This window comes from Palaemon carinicauda, chromosome 7 (assembly GCF_036898095.1).
Source record: "Palaemon carinicauda isolate YSFRI2023 chromosome 7, ASM3689809v2, whole genome shotgun sequence".
Classification (NCBI taxonomy): domain Eukaryota; kingdom Metazoa; phylum Arthropoda; class Malacostraca; order Decapoda; family Palaemonidae; genus Palaemon; species Palaemon carinicauda.
The window spans coordinates 14,751,587-14,769,086 of record NC_090731.1 but is presented as its reverse complement, the minus strand read 5'-3'; the positions used below and the strand labels follow the sequence as shown (position 1 = coordinate 14,769,086).

The window sequence follows — 17,500 nt, the reverse complement described above, 5'->3', positions numbered from 1 at the left end:
TCTCAGGCCTATACTAAGAATTCAAATTTCTTCATGTCCTAATTCTGCCTTTCTTGTTCTCCAAAAAACTACCAATTTCCACATTTACTTTGTTGACTCACGACACATCCTTTAACAGAAAGATGACTACCATTCCTCAATTTTATGTCATTGACTCAGGATGAGTCCCTTAACAGAAAGGAGTGGACTACCAATCCTCAATTTTTCTTCACTGACTCAGGATGTGTCCCTGAACAGAAAGGGGTAGACTACCAATTCTCAATTTTACTTCATTGACTCAAGATGCGTCCTTTAACAGAAAAGTGGACTACCAATCCTCAATTTTTTTTCATTGACTCAGGATGTATCCCTGAACAGAAAGGGGTAGACTATCAATCCTCAATTTCACTTCATTGACTCAAGATGCGTACCTTAACGAAAAGGCGTGGACTGGCAATTTTCAAACTTACTTTATTGACTCCCTTGATTCCCTTAACAGAAAGTAATGGACAACCTTAAATAGAGCAAAATCCAAGGTTGGGAAAAGAGGAGATAGACTTCAGAAGTGGAGATGTGTCACCAATGGAGATTACTCCTGTGGTGATTCTCCCCAGACCATGGACCACACCCTCAGCTGCTGCCAACTGTGACCTGTAGGTTCTGATGTAGTTCTACAGGAAGCAAAGGACAGAGGCGTCCATTTGATACACGAGTGGTACGATGAGATATGAATGAATGACTCATAATTACATTCCCATTAGACAGTTGTTCTCTATACGGATCTTTCATTTCCAGATCCATATGTTCTTAATAATTTTACTCTGCTTAAAGCTTTACCCACTCCTGTGGATAACAACTCTCTTTTCCTCTCATTTTGCTTGAGTAAAATATTTGTGCTCTTTTATTTCTGATTTTGCTCTTTTCTTTGATCAAGCAATGCATCTCAAAAATTCTCCTTTTTTCCTGTATATATGTTACTTCTTCGTGCCATCAATTGCTGATCTTATATATTTTAATTCTCTTTCACCCACAAACACTCCCTAGTATGCGATGACTCCATCATGGAACTTTAAAAATCCTTATGTATTTTCCTCTCTATTTCTATCTATCGTGCTATCAACTCACCCTATTTCTCCTTATATGCCTTTCACACTTTCCTCTTATTCATTGCACCCTCTTGATTACATATACAGTTACAGTTTCATACTTTGCTCTTCAATTGAAATTATCTTAAGTCAATCAAATGATAATCAGATATGGATAAGCCTCAGGCCACACCTCTTTTCACTCTTATATCTTGCAACTTACTCTTCCACCTACTCTGTAACAACTAGTATTATAGCAATCCTTGTTCCTTGTTATTATGCATATTAATGTTTTTCTTTGGATACACTGTACTTCAAGCCTCTTTTCGAACATTTTCCTCCAGAAATCCCATAACTAGTAACTAAATTTTCTCTGACACTTACTTTTGTCTTCTTTCCTCGGGTCCAAAACCTGACAGACACAGAATCTCAATATCCCATAATGATTCTCTGTCACTCTCATTTCCTCCATTACTGAAGTAGATATACTCACCAGCATAAATTTTACATCTGTCACATTACAATTTACCAACGCACATGAGACAAAACAGCTAGTTCCTTATTTGTTAAAAATACTATATTATATATTTTCTTCTAAATTGATATATATCAGTATAGTGAGGTTGGTGTTACTATTTGGACGTCAGTCGTGGTATGACAATGAAACAATACCAAACAGATTTTGTATACTCAAGAACAAAGTCTTCAGATTAATATTGGGAGTGAAATGGCATGACATGATTATACGTGAAACTATAATGGAGACTACTTTAGTACCATATGTGGATGAGATCATGGTGAGGGGTAGATGGAGATGGTTTGGTCATGGTCTTCGCACTCCCCAAGAGAGAATAGTTCAGCAAACGTTTATCTGGGCTCCAAAAGGCACTAGAAAAGTTGGAAAATCCCCCGGCTTATGTGGCTGAGGACCATGAGGCGTGAAGTATGAGACGATGAATGGAAAATTACTAATGTAAAAGCTCAAGATATAGACGCTTGTCGAAATCTAACCGAGGTCCTTTGCGAGAAGCAATGGACAATTAAAATAAAATACTTGAACAGCAACAAATTTAAAATTGGTCTTTCACATATAAACGATACAAACTTCAAAAGAGGAAGAGAAATAAGAGAGAATTGTGTTAGAGTGTACCCTCGAGCGAGGGATGTGTTCACCACCAAGCAAAAAGGAAATTAACATAACTTTTGCTAGAGGGAAAATGAATCAAGTTAAAAAAATCAACACATTTCCAAATAGATGTTGAATATCACCGAGTGAAAAATTGCCAGCTGAGAAATCTGAGTTACCCCCCCCAAAAAAAGAAAAAAAAAATTTGATTTGAGGTTCTGCTGAGATTTATTTTGCAGGTTTCAAAGCTAATTTTCATTTTGGATAAAATAATGATAAACTTAGCTATCTACGACCCACATTATGTTGCTTTAGCTACAATGCTTAACATGCTAATTCAGTAAGTCTCTTACTTTTTTTTTTTTTTTTTTTTTTTTTTTTTGCAATTCGATTTCTCGCAAGTGATCACTAAATAAATATTAGTACTTTTGCATTAAAAAAGGGTCTCTCATCATACATTTAGCAAACATAGTGCAAATTTTGTTCGTATACAACACATAACCAGATTTATACTAAACATAGAAATACTTAGAGAACACCTACACCCTTTTGTTTCGACTGATTGGAACAGGTTCGAATCCTTGTCAAGGCAGAAGTATTTATTATGTACAAACTTCCACATAAATGATCAACATATGTAAACCAATTTTCAGAAAGTAGCTCAAACATCTTACCTCGTTCTGCCCCTTGTAATCACAATCCATTACCTCTCCACTGATTTTACACTCTGGGGAGTCCTCCGTTATAATGTTTTCTTTAAACCGTTTAGATCTCATCTTAGCTTCCAGTCCTGTAGAAAACAGGATAAGGCAAAGGAGCATCCAGGATTTCCCCTGCAAATAGGAAAAAATGTCAGTCAATTGTTTTATCTTCATTGTTGATTATCAATATAACTGAAAAGGAACTGAGATAAAGTAAAAGCATTCTAATATGTTGTGTTTATTATGACCCATCTGAAGAAAGCTATGGGCTGTTATTAAAACACACCTCCCATTGGCAAAGTTACTTGAGACTCCAGAAAGAGAACTGGCTGAGATTGTTAATATATCCTGTTAAGATAAATCTCTCATTGTCAAAGTTACTTAATATTCTAGAAAGGGGACTGGATAATGTTGTTGGTGTGCCCTGTTATGACAAAAGGAGTGTTATTCTTTTACGAAATATGTATATGAAAGATGTATTCTAGAGCGCTAAGAAATTTATTCTATCATTAGAGTATATCGTTTCATTTCCGAAAGGTAGAAAACAGATAAATAGTAGCAACATTTATGATGGTAACTCGTAGCTGCACTTCCTTATGCTACTTTCAATATTCAGGGACTCAGATCCTTTTATAAACCTAACCAAACCATTGATGTATTTTCAACTATGCCCAGAGAGACTTCATGACAAGCACTTGGCATACTCCGCCAACTTTAGACCTTGTAAGATAATTTCAAGCAATTAACATCTAGTAATTCTGAAGAAGAAGAAGAAGAAGAAGAAGAAGAAGACACCTATTCAAAAAAATTAAGGTTAACTAACATAAATTATCCAAAAAACTTACCATAGCAATTCTATAAGAAGAAATAATATCCACTGAAAAATTATATCAGCAACGTCAGCCTTGAAGTCGCTGCTCTCTTAGACTGAGAACGGTATGCACTACATTTAGCCGGTTGCTGATTAGATTACGATTATCAGATATGTCTTTAAGGTAGATAAGACAAGTTTATCGTGGCACATTATTTCCTTTGTTGCTGAAATAGTTATTGAAAAAAATTAAGATGAACAAGAATAAGAGTCCGTAACGATAATAATAAGTTTGAATAACAATATTGACAAAATGGTTTAAAAAGCAATTCTATTGATCTGTTTCCTAAAGTTAATACAAAAATGTGTTATACATCTCTTGGTTTTTCAGGCTCGCTTCACACTTGCAGTTTAATACCGGGTGGTTTTATTGGTGGGGATTAAAAATCCACAAAGATCAATGAGGCCCTTCACATGCTCCCCGAGCGGCAATTCTTCTGAGCGGCAATTTCTCCGAGCGGCAAATCTTCGGAGCGGCAATTTTCCTGAGCCGCAATTTGTCCAAGCAGTAATTCTTCCAAGCAGTAATTCTTCCGAGCGGAAATTCTTCTGAGCGGTAATTCTTCCAAGCGTCAAATCTTCTGAGCAGCAATTTTTCCGAGCGGCAATTCTTCCGAGCGGCAATTCTTCCAAGCGGTAATTCTTCCGAGTGGCAATTCTTCCAAGCGGAAAGATCTTCCGAGCGGCAGATCTTCTGAGCGGTAATTTTTCCAAGCGGCAATTCTTCCATGCAGCAATTTTTCCGAGCGGCAATTCTTTCGAGCGGTAGATCTTCTTAGCGGCAATTTTTGCGAGTGGCAATTCTAACCAAGCGGTAATTCTTCCGGGCGGCAAATATTCTGAGCGGCATTTTTTCTGAGCGGCAATTCTTCCGAGCTGCAATTCTTCCAAGCGATAATTCTTCCGAGCGGCAATTCTTCCGAGCGACAATTCTTCCGAGCGGCAAATCTTCTGAGCGGCAATTTTTCCGAGCAGCAATTCTTCTGAGCGGCAATTCTTCCAAGCGGTAATTATTCCGAGCGGCAACTCTTTCGAGCGGCAGATCTTGTGAGCGGCAATTTCTCCGAGCGGCAAATCTTCGGAGCGGCAATTTTCCTGAGCCGCAATTCGTCCAAGCAGTAATTCTTCCAAGCAGTAATTCTTCCGAGCGGAAATTCTTCTGAGCGGTAATTCTTCCAAGCGTCAAATCTTCTGAGCAGCAATTTTTCCGAGCGGCAATTCTTCCGAGCGGCAATTCTTCCAAGCGGTAATTCTTCCGAGTGGCAATTCTTCCGAGCGGAAAGATCTTCCGAGCGGCAGATCTTCTGAGCGGTAATTTTTCCAAGCGGCAATTCTTCCATGCAGCAATTCTTCCGAGCGGCAATTCTTTCGAGCGGTAGATCTTCTTAGCGGCAATTTTTGCGAGCGGCAATTCTAACCAAGCGGTAATTCTTCCGGGCGGCAAATATTCTGAGCGGCATTTTTTCTGAGCGGCAATTCTTCCGAGCTGCAATTCTTCCAAGCGATAATTCTTCCGAGCGGCAATTCTTCCGAGCGACAATTCTTCCGAGCGGCAAATCTTCTGAGCGGCAATTTTTCCGAGCAGCAATTCTTCTGAGCGGCAATTCTTCCAAGCGGTAATTATTCCGAGCGGCAACTCTTTCGAGCGGCAGATCTTGTGAGTGGCAATTTTTCCGAGTGGCAATTCATCCAAACGGTAATTCTTCCAAGCAATAATTCTTCCGAGCGGCAAATCTTTTGACCAACAATTCTTCCTATCAGCAGGGATAGACTAGCTGTGTGCACTACTTACCCAACCGGATCTAGTGTAGCGGCTTATAGAAACTATAAGGTGACTTGAGGAATATTCTCTCGTGTGAAGACCAGCATGCCTCCTAAAAAGCGGAAATATTTCCGTACTTAACAAAATCCGCTCCTGTGAATCGAGCCTTATGATCATTACCGTTTTGCGTGTATTTATCAAGTAACACTTCATATTTTTATGACTTCCTGAAAATTTATCATTAGAGTAAGCCAAGGGAGCCGACCCTACACAAGTAACTAGAGAAGGGGAAAATGTACTGCATGCCGCATGCTCCGCTGGATGCCCTACAACACTCCAGTACTTGCTGGATACAAACAAAGTCAAACACTTGATTACTGTAACCGACACCAATGATAACAGACCATTTCATTTAGCAATAGAGAGTGCGTCTTAAGAAAGCTGCAAAATACTTCTCTCCAATGGTGAACACCTAACTTGTGTCAATAAAAACGGTTCTACAAACTGTTCTGTTGTTTTAGAAAAGCTTCCGTCTGCCATGCAGCTCCTCAAGGAACTATTTGATTCAAACGTGAAGCTCACGAAAAAATCCCAGTATGATCCAGACTTCAGCATCACTTTTGATTATTCGGTACTTTGTTCAGAAATGGATGATATGCAAAGTTCAATTGCCTGTGAGCTTGCTGGTACTCGTCTGGAGCCTCTAATCAAACATCCACTTTTAGAAAGTTTCTTGTGAATCAAATTGCTTTACATACAGACAAAGATTGACAGTCAAATGGCTCAAGATTCCAGTTAACTAGAAGAGCAAATTCAGCAAAATAAGATGATACTGGAACAGCTAACGCAGAATCATTCTGTAATGGAAGAACAAGAATGCTAAAATGGCATCAAGCCGCAATGATTCCGGGCGAAATATAACCCGCCCTCAGATGAATTTTGACCAACTACGTTGTGTCCCACGTTATCAGCGTACACAATCCTTCCCCTAACAAAGGTCAAGCTGTTAACGCCGGAGACAGTATAATTGGCTATGACGTCATCAGGGGTGGGGCATATTTCGCCTGGAAGCTCTGCCAAGACTATAGTGAATTATGAATAAAATAAAATATGGAATTAATTATCTATAACACAATTTTTTATGCAATAGGAAAATATTCATAAGAGCTTAATCTCATTCAAATGCCTAACACACCCAAGCATAATTTATATTTGTTTACATATTATTCCATATTTTCTGTATAAGACATACTTTCATTTGTGCTTCTAAATAGACATATTGGTAATATCATATTGATTCCATTTGATATATTTGCATTATATTCAAATAAAATTATATAGTATCGATGCATATTTTACTTTATCCATTTGTTCTATAAATCATACACCCACATCAATATATATATAAATATATATTTATATATATATATATATATATATATATATATATATATATATATATATATATATATACACACACAGTATATATATATATATATATATATATATATATATATATATATATATATATATATATATATAAATATATATACTGTATATATATATATATATATATATATATATATATATATATATATATATATATATACATTATATATATATATATATATATATATATATATATATACATATGCCATTAAGTTCTCAGGCATCCCATTATAAAACAACTTCATATAATTAGGTAATGTTTAATGGTCGTATTTCATTTAGATTCAATTCCTAATAATGGAACACACGCACAAATATACACAACTCTCGTCATTCCTTGGGCCTACTGCAGCATCCACCGACTCCCGTGATGTTATAGCGAGCAGGGTTGGTCCTCCAGTTGGGACATCTGATCATGCTATGGTTTCGTTAATAATTAAAACTGAACAGTTTCTCCATGATGTTTCATACTCTTTGAATATACATAAACCATGAAGCAGACTGGCATGGCATTCGGAGTGAACCTTTACATTTTCATTGGTAACAATTTTATAAAGGGGATTAGTCTGTTGCTCTCTTGAATTTAATTAATTCTTCTCAACATAATTGATAGGCGTATCCCTTTTCGTTTGTTGAAATACCGAGAGGAAGACAAACAATGGTTCAAAGATGATTGTAGACGTGCTTATTCGGAGGCTTATCGTCTTTGCGAAGATAACAGGTCAGAGTTGACTTGGACTAACTATACTCTGCTAACAGCTGTAGCTCCAGGACTTCATGCTTCAACTGCAAAAGAAATCTGATTTGACCATTGATGTGACCCTTTCTCCCACAAACTAGGAGCATAAATGGTTGGATTTCCATGAATCTGTCCTCTTTGGTGTAAACCTAACAAATCTTTCTTGGGAGACCTACATGGCTGAGGATTATGAAGCGCCAAGTAGGAGATGATGAATGAAGTATTGAATTAAAAGCTCAAGATACAGACGACTGGCGAAATCTAACCGAGGCCCTTTGCGTCAATAGGCGTAGGAGGAGATGATGATGAATCTTTCTTGACATCCAGCAACATATCTTTGTTAACATTTCCATCGAATTTAAAATGTAAAAAAATGACCCCTTTCTTAGGATTTATTGGTAATGAACTGACTTTGATATCGTTACAGAAGGAACCTTTCCTTTGAAACAAACTTTTGCATAGAGCAAAACTTTATTCATATTCTCGTTAATCCCGGAGAATATAGCCTACATCTCCGTCTCTTCAAACTATCCTCTCCAGCTCTATATCCAGCACCAAATTGCTTAAAATGTCTCGATCAATATTCGTTCTAATAAGAATAAATGTTGACAAATAATTGGCATGTATCTTTAATATGTTATTGCAACATCTCTCTCTCTCTCTCTCTCTCTCTCTCTCTCTCTCTCTCAGAATCAGCTTTTTATATATTCACGATTTGCTTGACATTGACTTAAAAATCTGTGGCTACTACTAGTAAGGGATAACATTAATGTTATAAGTGTATATGCATATATATATATATATATATGACATATTTGTTGTTGACGTTGTTAATAGTTTACATATGATATATCTCTTTTGACATTACTTTTTTTAGAATGATTTATTGTTAATTTGTTCTCTTCAGTTATTTATTTCCTTATTTCCTTTCCTCACTGGGCTATTTTTCCCTATTGGAGCCCCTGGGCTTATAGCATCTTGCTTTTCCAATTAGGGTTATAGCTTGGATAGTAATAATAATAATAATAATATATATATATATATATATATATATATATATATATACATATATATATATATATATATATATATGTATATATATATATATATATATATATATATATATATATATATATATATATATATATATATTCTTAATGGATTCTTTGAACCTATATTGAATAAAAAAACAGCTTTACGGAAATGCATACATTTACTAAGGAAATGATGATAAAGTTTATTTTGAAACTGATTTACTCTCTGAAACGCCCTTACTGACGAACACAAATTCTCAGGTGGATGACGTAACAGTTAGGCGTGGTGAAACAGAAATGTGACCATTTTTTTTTTCATTATTCTATTTGCCTGTTTATTACCCTGATTATAAGAACAACAAATTGCACCATAGTTATGCACCTTCTGGCGTATAACTATTACTCCTTAAATGATTTTTTTAATCTGTAATGAATAATGATATTCTCCTTTCGAGGAAATTCCATTTGGCAGGGCTGTCCCAAACTCGTCCCACCAACCTTAACTATGCTGATGATTGTTACTTCGGTCACTTGTACAGGGACATGACTTACCCTCCGTGTATTCTGCTGAAGAAAAGAAATACTAAACACTTTTATAAGTAAACTGAGGTTGCTTCCGACATCATATAAAAAAATCACACCATTTTCTGATAAAAATATTCATTCCTAATAAGGAAACGATCGTTGGACAATTGACCAACTACCAATTTCCCAGCCTTTACCTTCCTAGCACACTTTTCGACCCACGTGGCGACAAATAATACACTATATTAGTTGGGACAAGAAGCATCTGATGCCATCTATTGGCCCTAAAGTAAAACTCGTGACGATGTAATGGAGGGAGCTAGGGGGGCCCGGCGTTCTATGCCTTTCGGAATGTAGTAATATTGTTATTCAACGTAGTTTTTACTAACAATACATGTCATACCATGAAACTTATTACTTTATTCAGGTTTCATACTAAGGCACTGATAAGTAGATCAAATAACTGTGTAATTACTTGATTGTCTCAACGATTTCAGTACATGTGGCATATCTGGCGATCCCTCCCGACCCCTAAATGTAATTGAACTAATGATTGTTTGCTGAGGAAATATTTCTTTGATATTTGTTGTGAAATTTTTAATTTCATAAGAATTAAGTTGTGGCCAGGCAACAAGGAACATCAAGTTCACGTGAGTCTGTTTTATAGCAATTTTGTGCCCAAATAGCAACAGAAATGAAATAATGAAAATTATAATGAGTCGATGATTGGGCAATTAGCAATTTGGTATTTTACTGCTAAGTCCATCCATTGGACACGAAAACAGTGTAGCGTTCTTTAATCCTTGCGTTCTGGAACCTTCCATGACGTCATTTTGGTTTAAAAATCGCCTAAAATAGCCAACTTAATACGAACTGAATGTAATTTATACATGCCTCACATATTTCTACATAATTGGAATTGAATACAATTTACACTTGCCAAACATATTTCTGAAAAAAGTATCAATCTATCACCCTTCTCCAATACGTCAGAATCATTCATATGAATGGAACAAGGGACTTGTGCTGCCATCTTTGGACGAAAAGTAGAAACAATTGGATTCGAGTCAAATTTGAAATTTGTGATTACTAAAACATACTTTCATAATTCTAATAATACAAATTTTCTTCTGGTTTTTAGGCTATCAGTTATTATAGTTATATGTAAAATACAAATAATGTGTATTACAAAAATATATCGAGCAGATGCAAATATTCTAAAAGCAAAGAGTTGGAACTCAGCCACAGAATTAAAGACCTCAAATTCAACCAAAATATATTCATGTCAACAAAGATCTATAAAGTGTGCCGTGTTTCAATCTAATTATCAGTCTTTTGAGTGGTCATGACTAGTAGTGAGAGAATGAATAATTGATTGACTAGTAAGAGAGAAAATGCACCATGCTTCCATGGTCATCACATAATATATCATATATATTAGGGATGATTGAATACAGACTTGAGATACATCGTGTGAACGAGATATTCAGAAAAAAAAGAATGGGTCAGAAGCACTAGCTCTTATAAAAAAGTATTTAAATTCAAATTAAGAAAGGAAAAATAAAGAGATAAATCACCAAGAAAACTAATTTGTGGTATGTAAGTATAAGAAGAAAATGGTTCAAATATATGACTAAAAATAATAGTTAAAAAAAAATCTCAGTATTTGCTTCGATATGGCTTGCTTCCGTCGCAATTTAACATTATCTCATTGCTCCTCTGTTATGGTAGGTGGTACATGTTGGTATGTTCTGATATGGCTTGCTTCACTTATAATTTAACATTATCTTACTGCTCCTCTGTTATGGTGGATGGTATATATCAGTATTTGCTCTGATATGGCTCAAATCTCAGTATTTGCTTCGATATGGCTTGCTTCCCTCGCAATTTAACAATATCTCATTGCTCCTCTGTTATGGTGGGTGGTACATCTCAGTATTTGCTCTGATATGGCTCAAATATCAGTATTTGCTTCGATATGGCTTGCTTCCCTCGCAATTTAACAATATCTCATTGCTCCTCTGTTATGGTGGGTGGTGCATCTCAGTATTTGCTACCATATGGCTCGCTTCCCTCGCAATTTAACTTTATCTCATTACTCCTTTGTTAAGGTGGGCGGTACATGTTGGTATTTGCTCTGATATGGCTCGCTTCCCTCGCAATTTAACTTTATCTCATTACTCCTCTGTTAAGGTGGGTGGTACATCTTGGTATTTGCTCCGATGTGGATTGCTTCTCTCGCAATTTAACCTTATCTCATTGCTCCTCTGTTATGGTGGGTGGTGCATCTTGGTATTTGCTCCGATATGGCTCGCTTCCCTCGCAATTTAACATTATCTCATTGCTCCTCTGTTATGGTGAGTGGTACATGTTGGGCTAAGCACATTAGCCGAGTGGGCGGGTAAACCTACATCCATCATTCTCTTGGATCATTTACCTCTATCCTCGTGCAAAGGCAGCGCAGAAAGCCATATCTTAGCAGCCAACTGCATCGGACATATTTCTTCCTTGCTGAAGAGAGGAGTGTGAAATTTCTGGGACGAAAGTGTGAACAAGGCCCGGGATTTGTCCAGAGGGGTAATCTAGAAGCTTGGCTGAATATGTATTTTTTACTCCAAGAGGGTAGACACCGCCCCCTCCAACCCTCCACCATTCTCCATGTCAGTGCAACAAGAACTATAATGGATAAATAGCCAAACGAATCCTACTGCAGCTTAAGACGCTTGCAACAGCCTTATACACAAATAAAAAGTCAGGTTATATTTCCCTATATCGTTTGCACAAAAGAAAAGCAAGAACTTTTTAGTTCTTGAATTTGATGTGCGTTCCGGACTTCTGGTCACGAAATTTCTCTCCTGCTGTAAAGACTAGTAAAAGTTTATCCCGTTTGATAAATCAAATGTCTCTCAAAAGATAAATTTCCAAACTTCCATACGTTAACATTTCAATTAAACAATTATTCAGTTGAAATTTTTCATACCTGAAATTTAGAATTTTATGAGGAAACCTTAACACGGGAAAGGGTAGCTTTCATTTTCTCCTTTAATTACTCTACTCAAGTCACTAATATAACGTCGAATGTGTGCATATTGGTATGTATATTGAGTGTATATTGTCACTTATACGAAGCTATTATTTCTAAAATGTTTTCCCTTCAGCTTTGACTGCATGGCACATATCATATGCACATCAACTGTCAGTTGTGATTTTTATACACGAACACAAACATCCACACACACACACATACATATATATATATATATATATATATATATATATATATATATATATATATATATGTATATATATATATATATATATAAAGATATATATATATATATATATATATATATATATATGTATATATATATATATATATATATATATATATATATATATATATGTATATATATATATAAAGATATATATATATATATATATATATATATATATATATATATATATACATATATATATATATATATATATATATATATATATATATATATATATATATATATCTTTATATATATATACATATATATATATATATACATATATATATATATATATATATATATATATATATATATATATATATATATATATCTTTATATATATATATATATATATATATATATATATATATATACATATATATATATATATATATATATATATATAGTATCAACCTAAAACTTTCGATGACACGTGATTTTAGTAATAGTAAATTCTATGGGAAGATAAGTACAAGTATTGTGCATCACAGAATAAAATGAAAAAACTTACATAAAAAGGAAGACAAACCAGGCGATGGTTAATACATAAAGGTGGATAAAGAACAATATAATTCAGGATCATCCAAGGTAATTACATCATAAAACGATGGTTGATACATAAAGGTGGACAAAGAACAATATATTTCAAGATCATTCAAGGTAATTAAATCATAAAACGATGGTTAATACATAAAGGTGGATAAAGAACAATATAATTCAGGATCATCCAAGGTAATTACATCATAAAACGATGGTTAATACATAAAGGTGGACAAAGAACAATATATTTCAAGATCATTCAAGGTAATTAAATCATAAAACGATGGTTAATACATAAAGATGGATAAAGAACAATATAATCCAGGATCCTCCGAGGTAATTACATCATTAAACGATGGTTAATACATAAAGGTGGATAAAGAACAATAAAATCCAGGATCATCCAAGGTAATTACATCATAAAACGATGGTTAATATATAAAGATGGATAAAGAACAATATAATTCAGGATCCTCCAAGGTAATTACATCATAAAACGATGGTTAATACATAAAGGTGGATAAAAAACAATATAATTCAGGATCATCCAAGGTAATTACATCATAAAACGATGGTTAATACATAAAGGTGGATAAAGAACAATATAATCCAGGATCCTCCAAGGTAATTACATCATAAAACGATGGTTAATACATAAAGGTGGATAAAGAACAATATAATCCAGGATCATCCAAGGTAATTACATCATAAAACGATGGTTAATACATAAAGGTGGATAAAGAACGATATAATCCAGGATCATCCAAGGTAATTACATCATTAAACTATGTTTAATCCTCAATGGTGGATGAAGAACAATATAATCCAGGATCCTCCAAGGTAATTACATCATAAAACGATGGTTAATACATAAAGGTGGATAAAGAACAATATAATCCAGGATCATCCAAGGTAATTACATCATTAAACTATGTTTAATCCTCAAGGGTGGATGAAGAACAATATAATCCAGGATCCTCCAAGGTAATTACATCATAAAACGATGGTTGATACATAAAGGTGGATAAAGAACAATATAATCCAGGATCATCCATGGTAATTACATCATAAAACGATGGTTAATACATAAAGGTGGATAAAGAACAATATAATCCAGGATCATCCAAGGTAATTACATCATAAAACAATGGTTAATACATAAAGGTGGATAAAGAACAATATAATTCAGGATCCTCCAAGGTAATTACATCATAAAACGATGGTTAATACATAAAGGTGGATAAAGAACAATATAATCCAGGATCATCCAAGGTAATTACATCATAAAACGATGGTTAATACATAAAGGTGGATAAAGAACAATATAATCCAGGATCATCCAAGGTAATTACATCATTAAACTATGTTTAATCCTCAAGGGTGGATGAAAAACAATATAATCCAGGATCATCCAAGGTAATTACATCATAAAACGATGGTTAATACATAAAGGTGGATAAAGAACAATATAATCCAGGATTATCCAAGGTAATTACATCATAAAACGATGGTTAATACATAAAGGTGGATAAAGAACAATATAATCCAGGATCATCCAAGGTAATTACATCATAAAACGATGGTTAATACATAAAGGTGGATAAAGAACAATATAATTCAGGATCCTCTAAGGTAATTACATCATAAAACGATGGTTAATACATAAAGGTGGATAAAGAACAATATAATTCAGGATCCTCCAAGGTAATTACATCATAAAACGATGGTTAATACATAAAGGTGGATAAAGAACAATATAATCCAGGATCATCCAAGGTAATTACATCATTAAACTATGTTTAATCCTCAAGGGTGGATGAAGAACAAAATAATCCAGGATCATCCAAGGTAATTACATCATAAAACGATGGTTAATACATAAAGGTGGATAAAGAACAATATAATCCAGGATCATCCAAGGTAATTACATCATTAAACTATGTTTAATCCTCAAGGGTGGATGAAGAACAATATAATCCAGGATCCTCCAAGGTAATTACATCATAAAACGATGGTTAATACATAAAGGTGGATAAAGAACAATATAATCCAGGATCATCCAAGGTAATTACATCATAAAACGATGGTTAATACATAAAGGTGGATAAAGAACAATATAATCCAGGATCCTCCAAGGTAATTACATCATAAAACGATGGTTAATACATAAAGGTGGATAAAGAACAATATAATTCTGGATCCTCCAAGGTAATTACATCATAAAACGATGGTTAATACATAAAGGTGGATAAAGAACAATATAATCCAGGATCATCCAAGGTAATTACATCATTGAACGATGGTTAATACATAAAGGTGGATAAAGAACAATATAATTCAGGATCCTCCAAGGTAATTACATGATAAAACGATGGTTTATCCATAAAGGTGGATAAAGAACAATATAATCCAGGATCATCCAAGGTAATTACATCATAAAACGATGGTTAATACATAAAGGTGGATAAAGAACAATATAATCCAGGATCATCCAAGGTAATTACATCATTAAACTATGTTTAATCCTCAAGGGTGGATGAAGAACAATATAATCCAGGATCATCCAAGGTAATTACATCATAAAACGATGGTTAATACATAAAGGTGGATAAAGAACAATATAATCCAGGATCATCCAAGGTAATTACATCATTAAACTATGTTTAATCCTCAAGGGTGGATGAAGAACAATATAAACCAGGATCCTCCAAGGTAATTACATCATAAAACGATGGTTAATACATAAAGGTGGATAAAGAACAATATAATCCAGGATCCTCCAAGGTAATTACATCATAAAACGATGGTTAATACATAAAGGTGGATAAAGAACAATATAATTCAGGATCCTCCAAGGTAATTACATCATAAAACGATGGTTAATACATAAAGTTGGATAAAGAACAATATAATCCAGGATCCTCCAAGGTAATTACATCATAAAACGATGGTTAATACATAAAGGTGGATAAAGAACAATATAATCCAGGATCATCCAAGGTAATTACATCATAAACCGATGGTTAATACATAAAGATGGATAAAGAACAATATAATTCAGGATCCTCCAAGGTAATTACATCATAAAACGATGGTTAATACATAAAGGTGGATAAAGAACAATATAATCCAGGATCCTCCAAGGTAATTACATAATTAAACTATGTTTAATCCTCAAGGGTGGATGAAGAACAATATAATCCAGGATCCTCCAAGGTAATTACATCATAAACCGATGGTTAATACATAAAGATGGATAAAGAACAATATAATTCAGGATCCTCCAAGGTAATTACATCATTAAACGATGGTTAATACATAAAGGTGGATAAAGAACAATAAAATCCAGGATCATCCAAGGTAATTACATCATAAACCGATGGTTAATACATAAAGATGGATAAAGAACAATATAATTCAGGATCCTCCAAGGTAATTACATCATAAAACGATGGTTAATACATAAAGGTGGATAAAGAACAATAAAATCCAGGATCCTCCAAGGTAATTACATCATAAAACGATGGTTAATACATAAAGATGGATAAAGAACAATAAAATCCAGGATCCTCCAAGGTAATTACATCATAAAACGATGGTTAATACATAAAGGTGGATAAAGAACAATAAAATCCAGGATCCTCCAAGGTAATTACATCATAAAACGATGGTTAATACATAAAGGTGGATAAAGAACAATATAATCCAGGATCCTCCAAGGTAATTACATCATAAACCGATGGTTAATACATAAAAATGGATAAAGAACAATATAATTACGGATCCTCCAAGGTAATTACATCATAAAACGATGGTTAATACATAAAGGTGGATAAAGAACAATATAATCCAGGATCCTCCAAGGTAATTACATCATAAACCGATGGTTAATACATAAAGATGGATAAAGAACAATATAATTCAGGATCCTCCGAGGTAATTACATCATAAACCGATGGTTAATACATAAAGGTCGATAAAGAACAATATAATTCAGGATCCTCCGAGGTAATAACATCATAAAACGATGGTTAATACATAAAGGTGGATAAAGAACAATATAATCCAGGATCATCCAAGGTAATAACATCATTGAACGATGGTTAATACATAAAGGTGGATAAAGAATAATATAATCCAGGATCATCCAAGGTAATAACATCATTGAACGATGGTTAATACATAAAGGTGGATAAAGAACAATATAATCCAGGATCATCCAAGGTAATAACATCATTGAACGATGGTTAATACATAAAGGTGGATAAAGAACAATATAATCCAGGATCATCCAAGGTAATAACATCATTGAACGATGGTTAATACATAAAGGTGGATAAAGAACAATATAATCCAGGATCATCCAAGGTAATAACATCATTGAACGATGGTTAATACATAAAGGTGGATA

General features: G+C 34.1%; 1 protein-coding gene across 1 annotated transcript in view; it reads right to left on the bottom strand.

Moving 5' to 3' along the window:
* LOC137643864 (uncharacterized) overlaps positions 1 to 17,500 on the bottom strand; it is a 34,085-nt gene that overhangs the window by 3,715 nt on the left and 12,870 nt on the right. Inside the window, exon 3 of the mRNA XM_068376595.1 lies at positions 2,865 to 3,023. Within this exon, the coding sequence (XP_068232696.1) occupies positions 2,865 to 3,023 (159 nt within the window). The remainder of the gene's footprint in view (positions 1 to 2,864; positions 3,024 to 17,500) is intronic.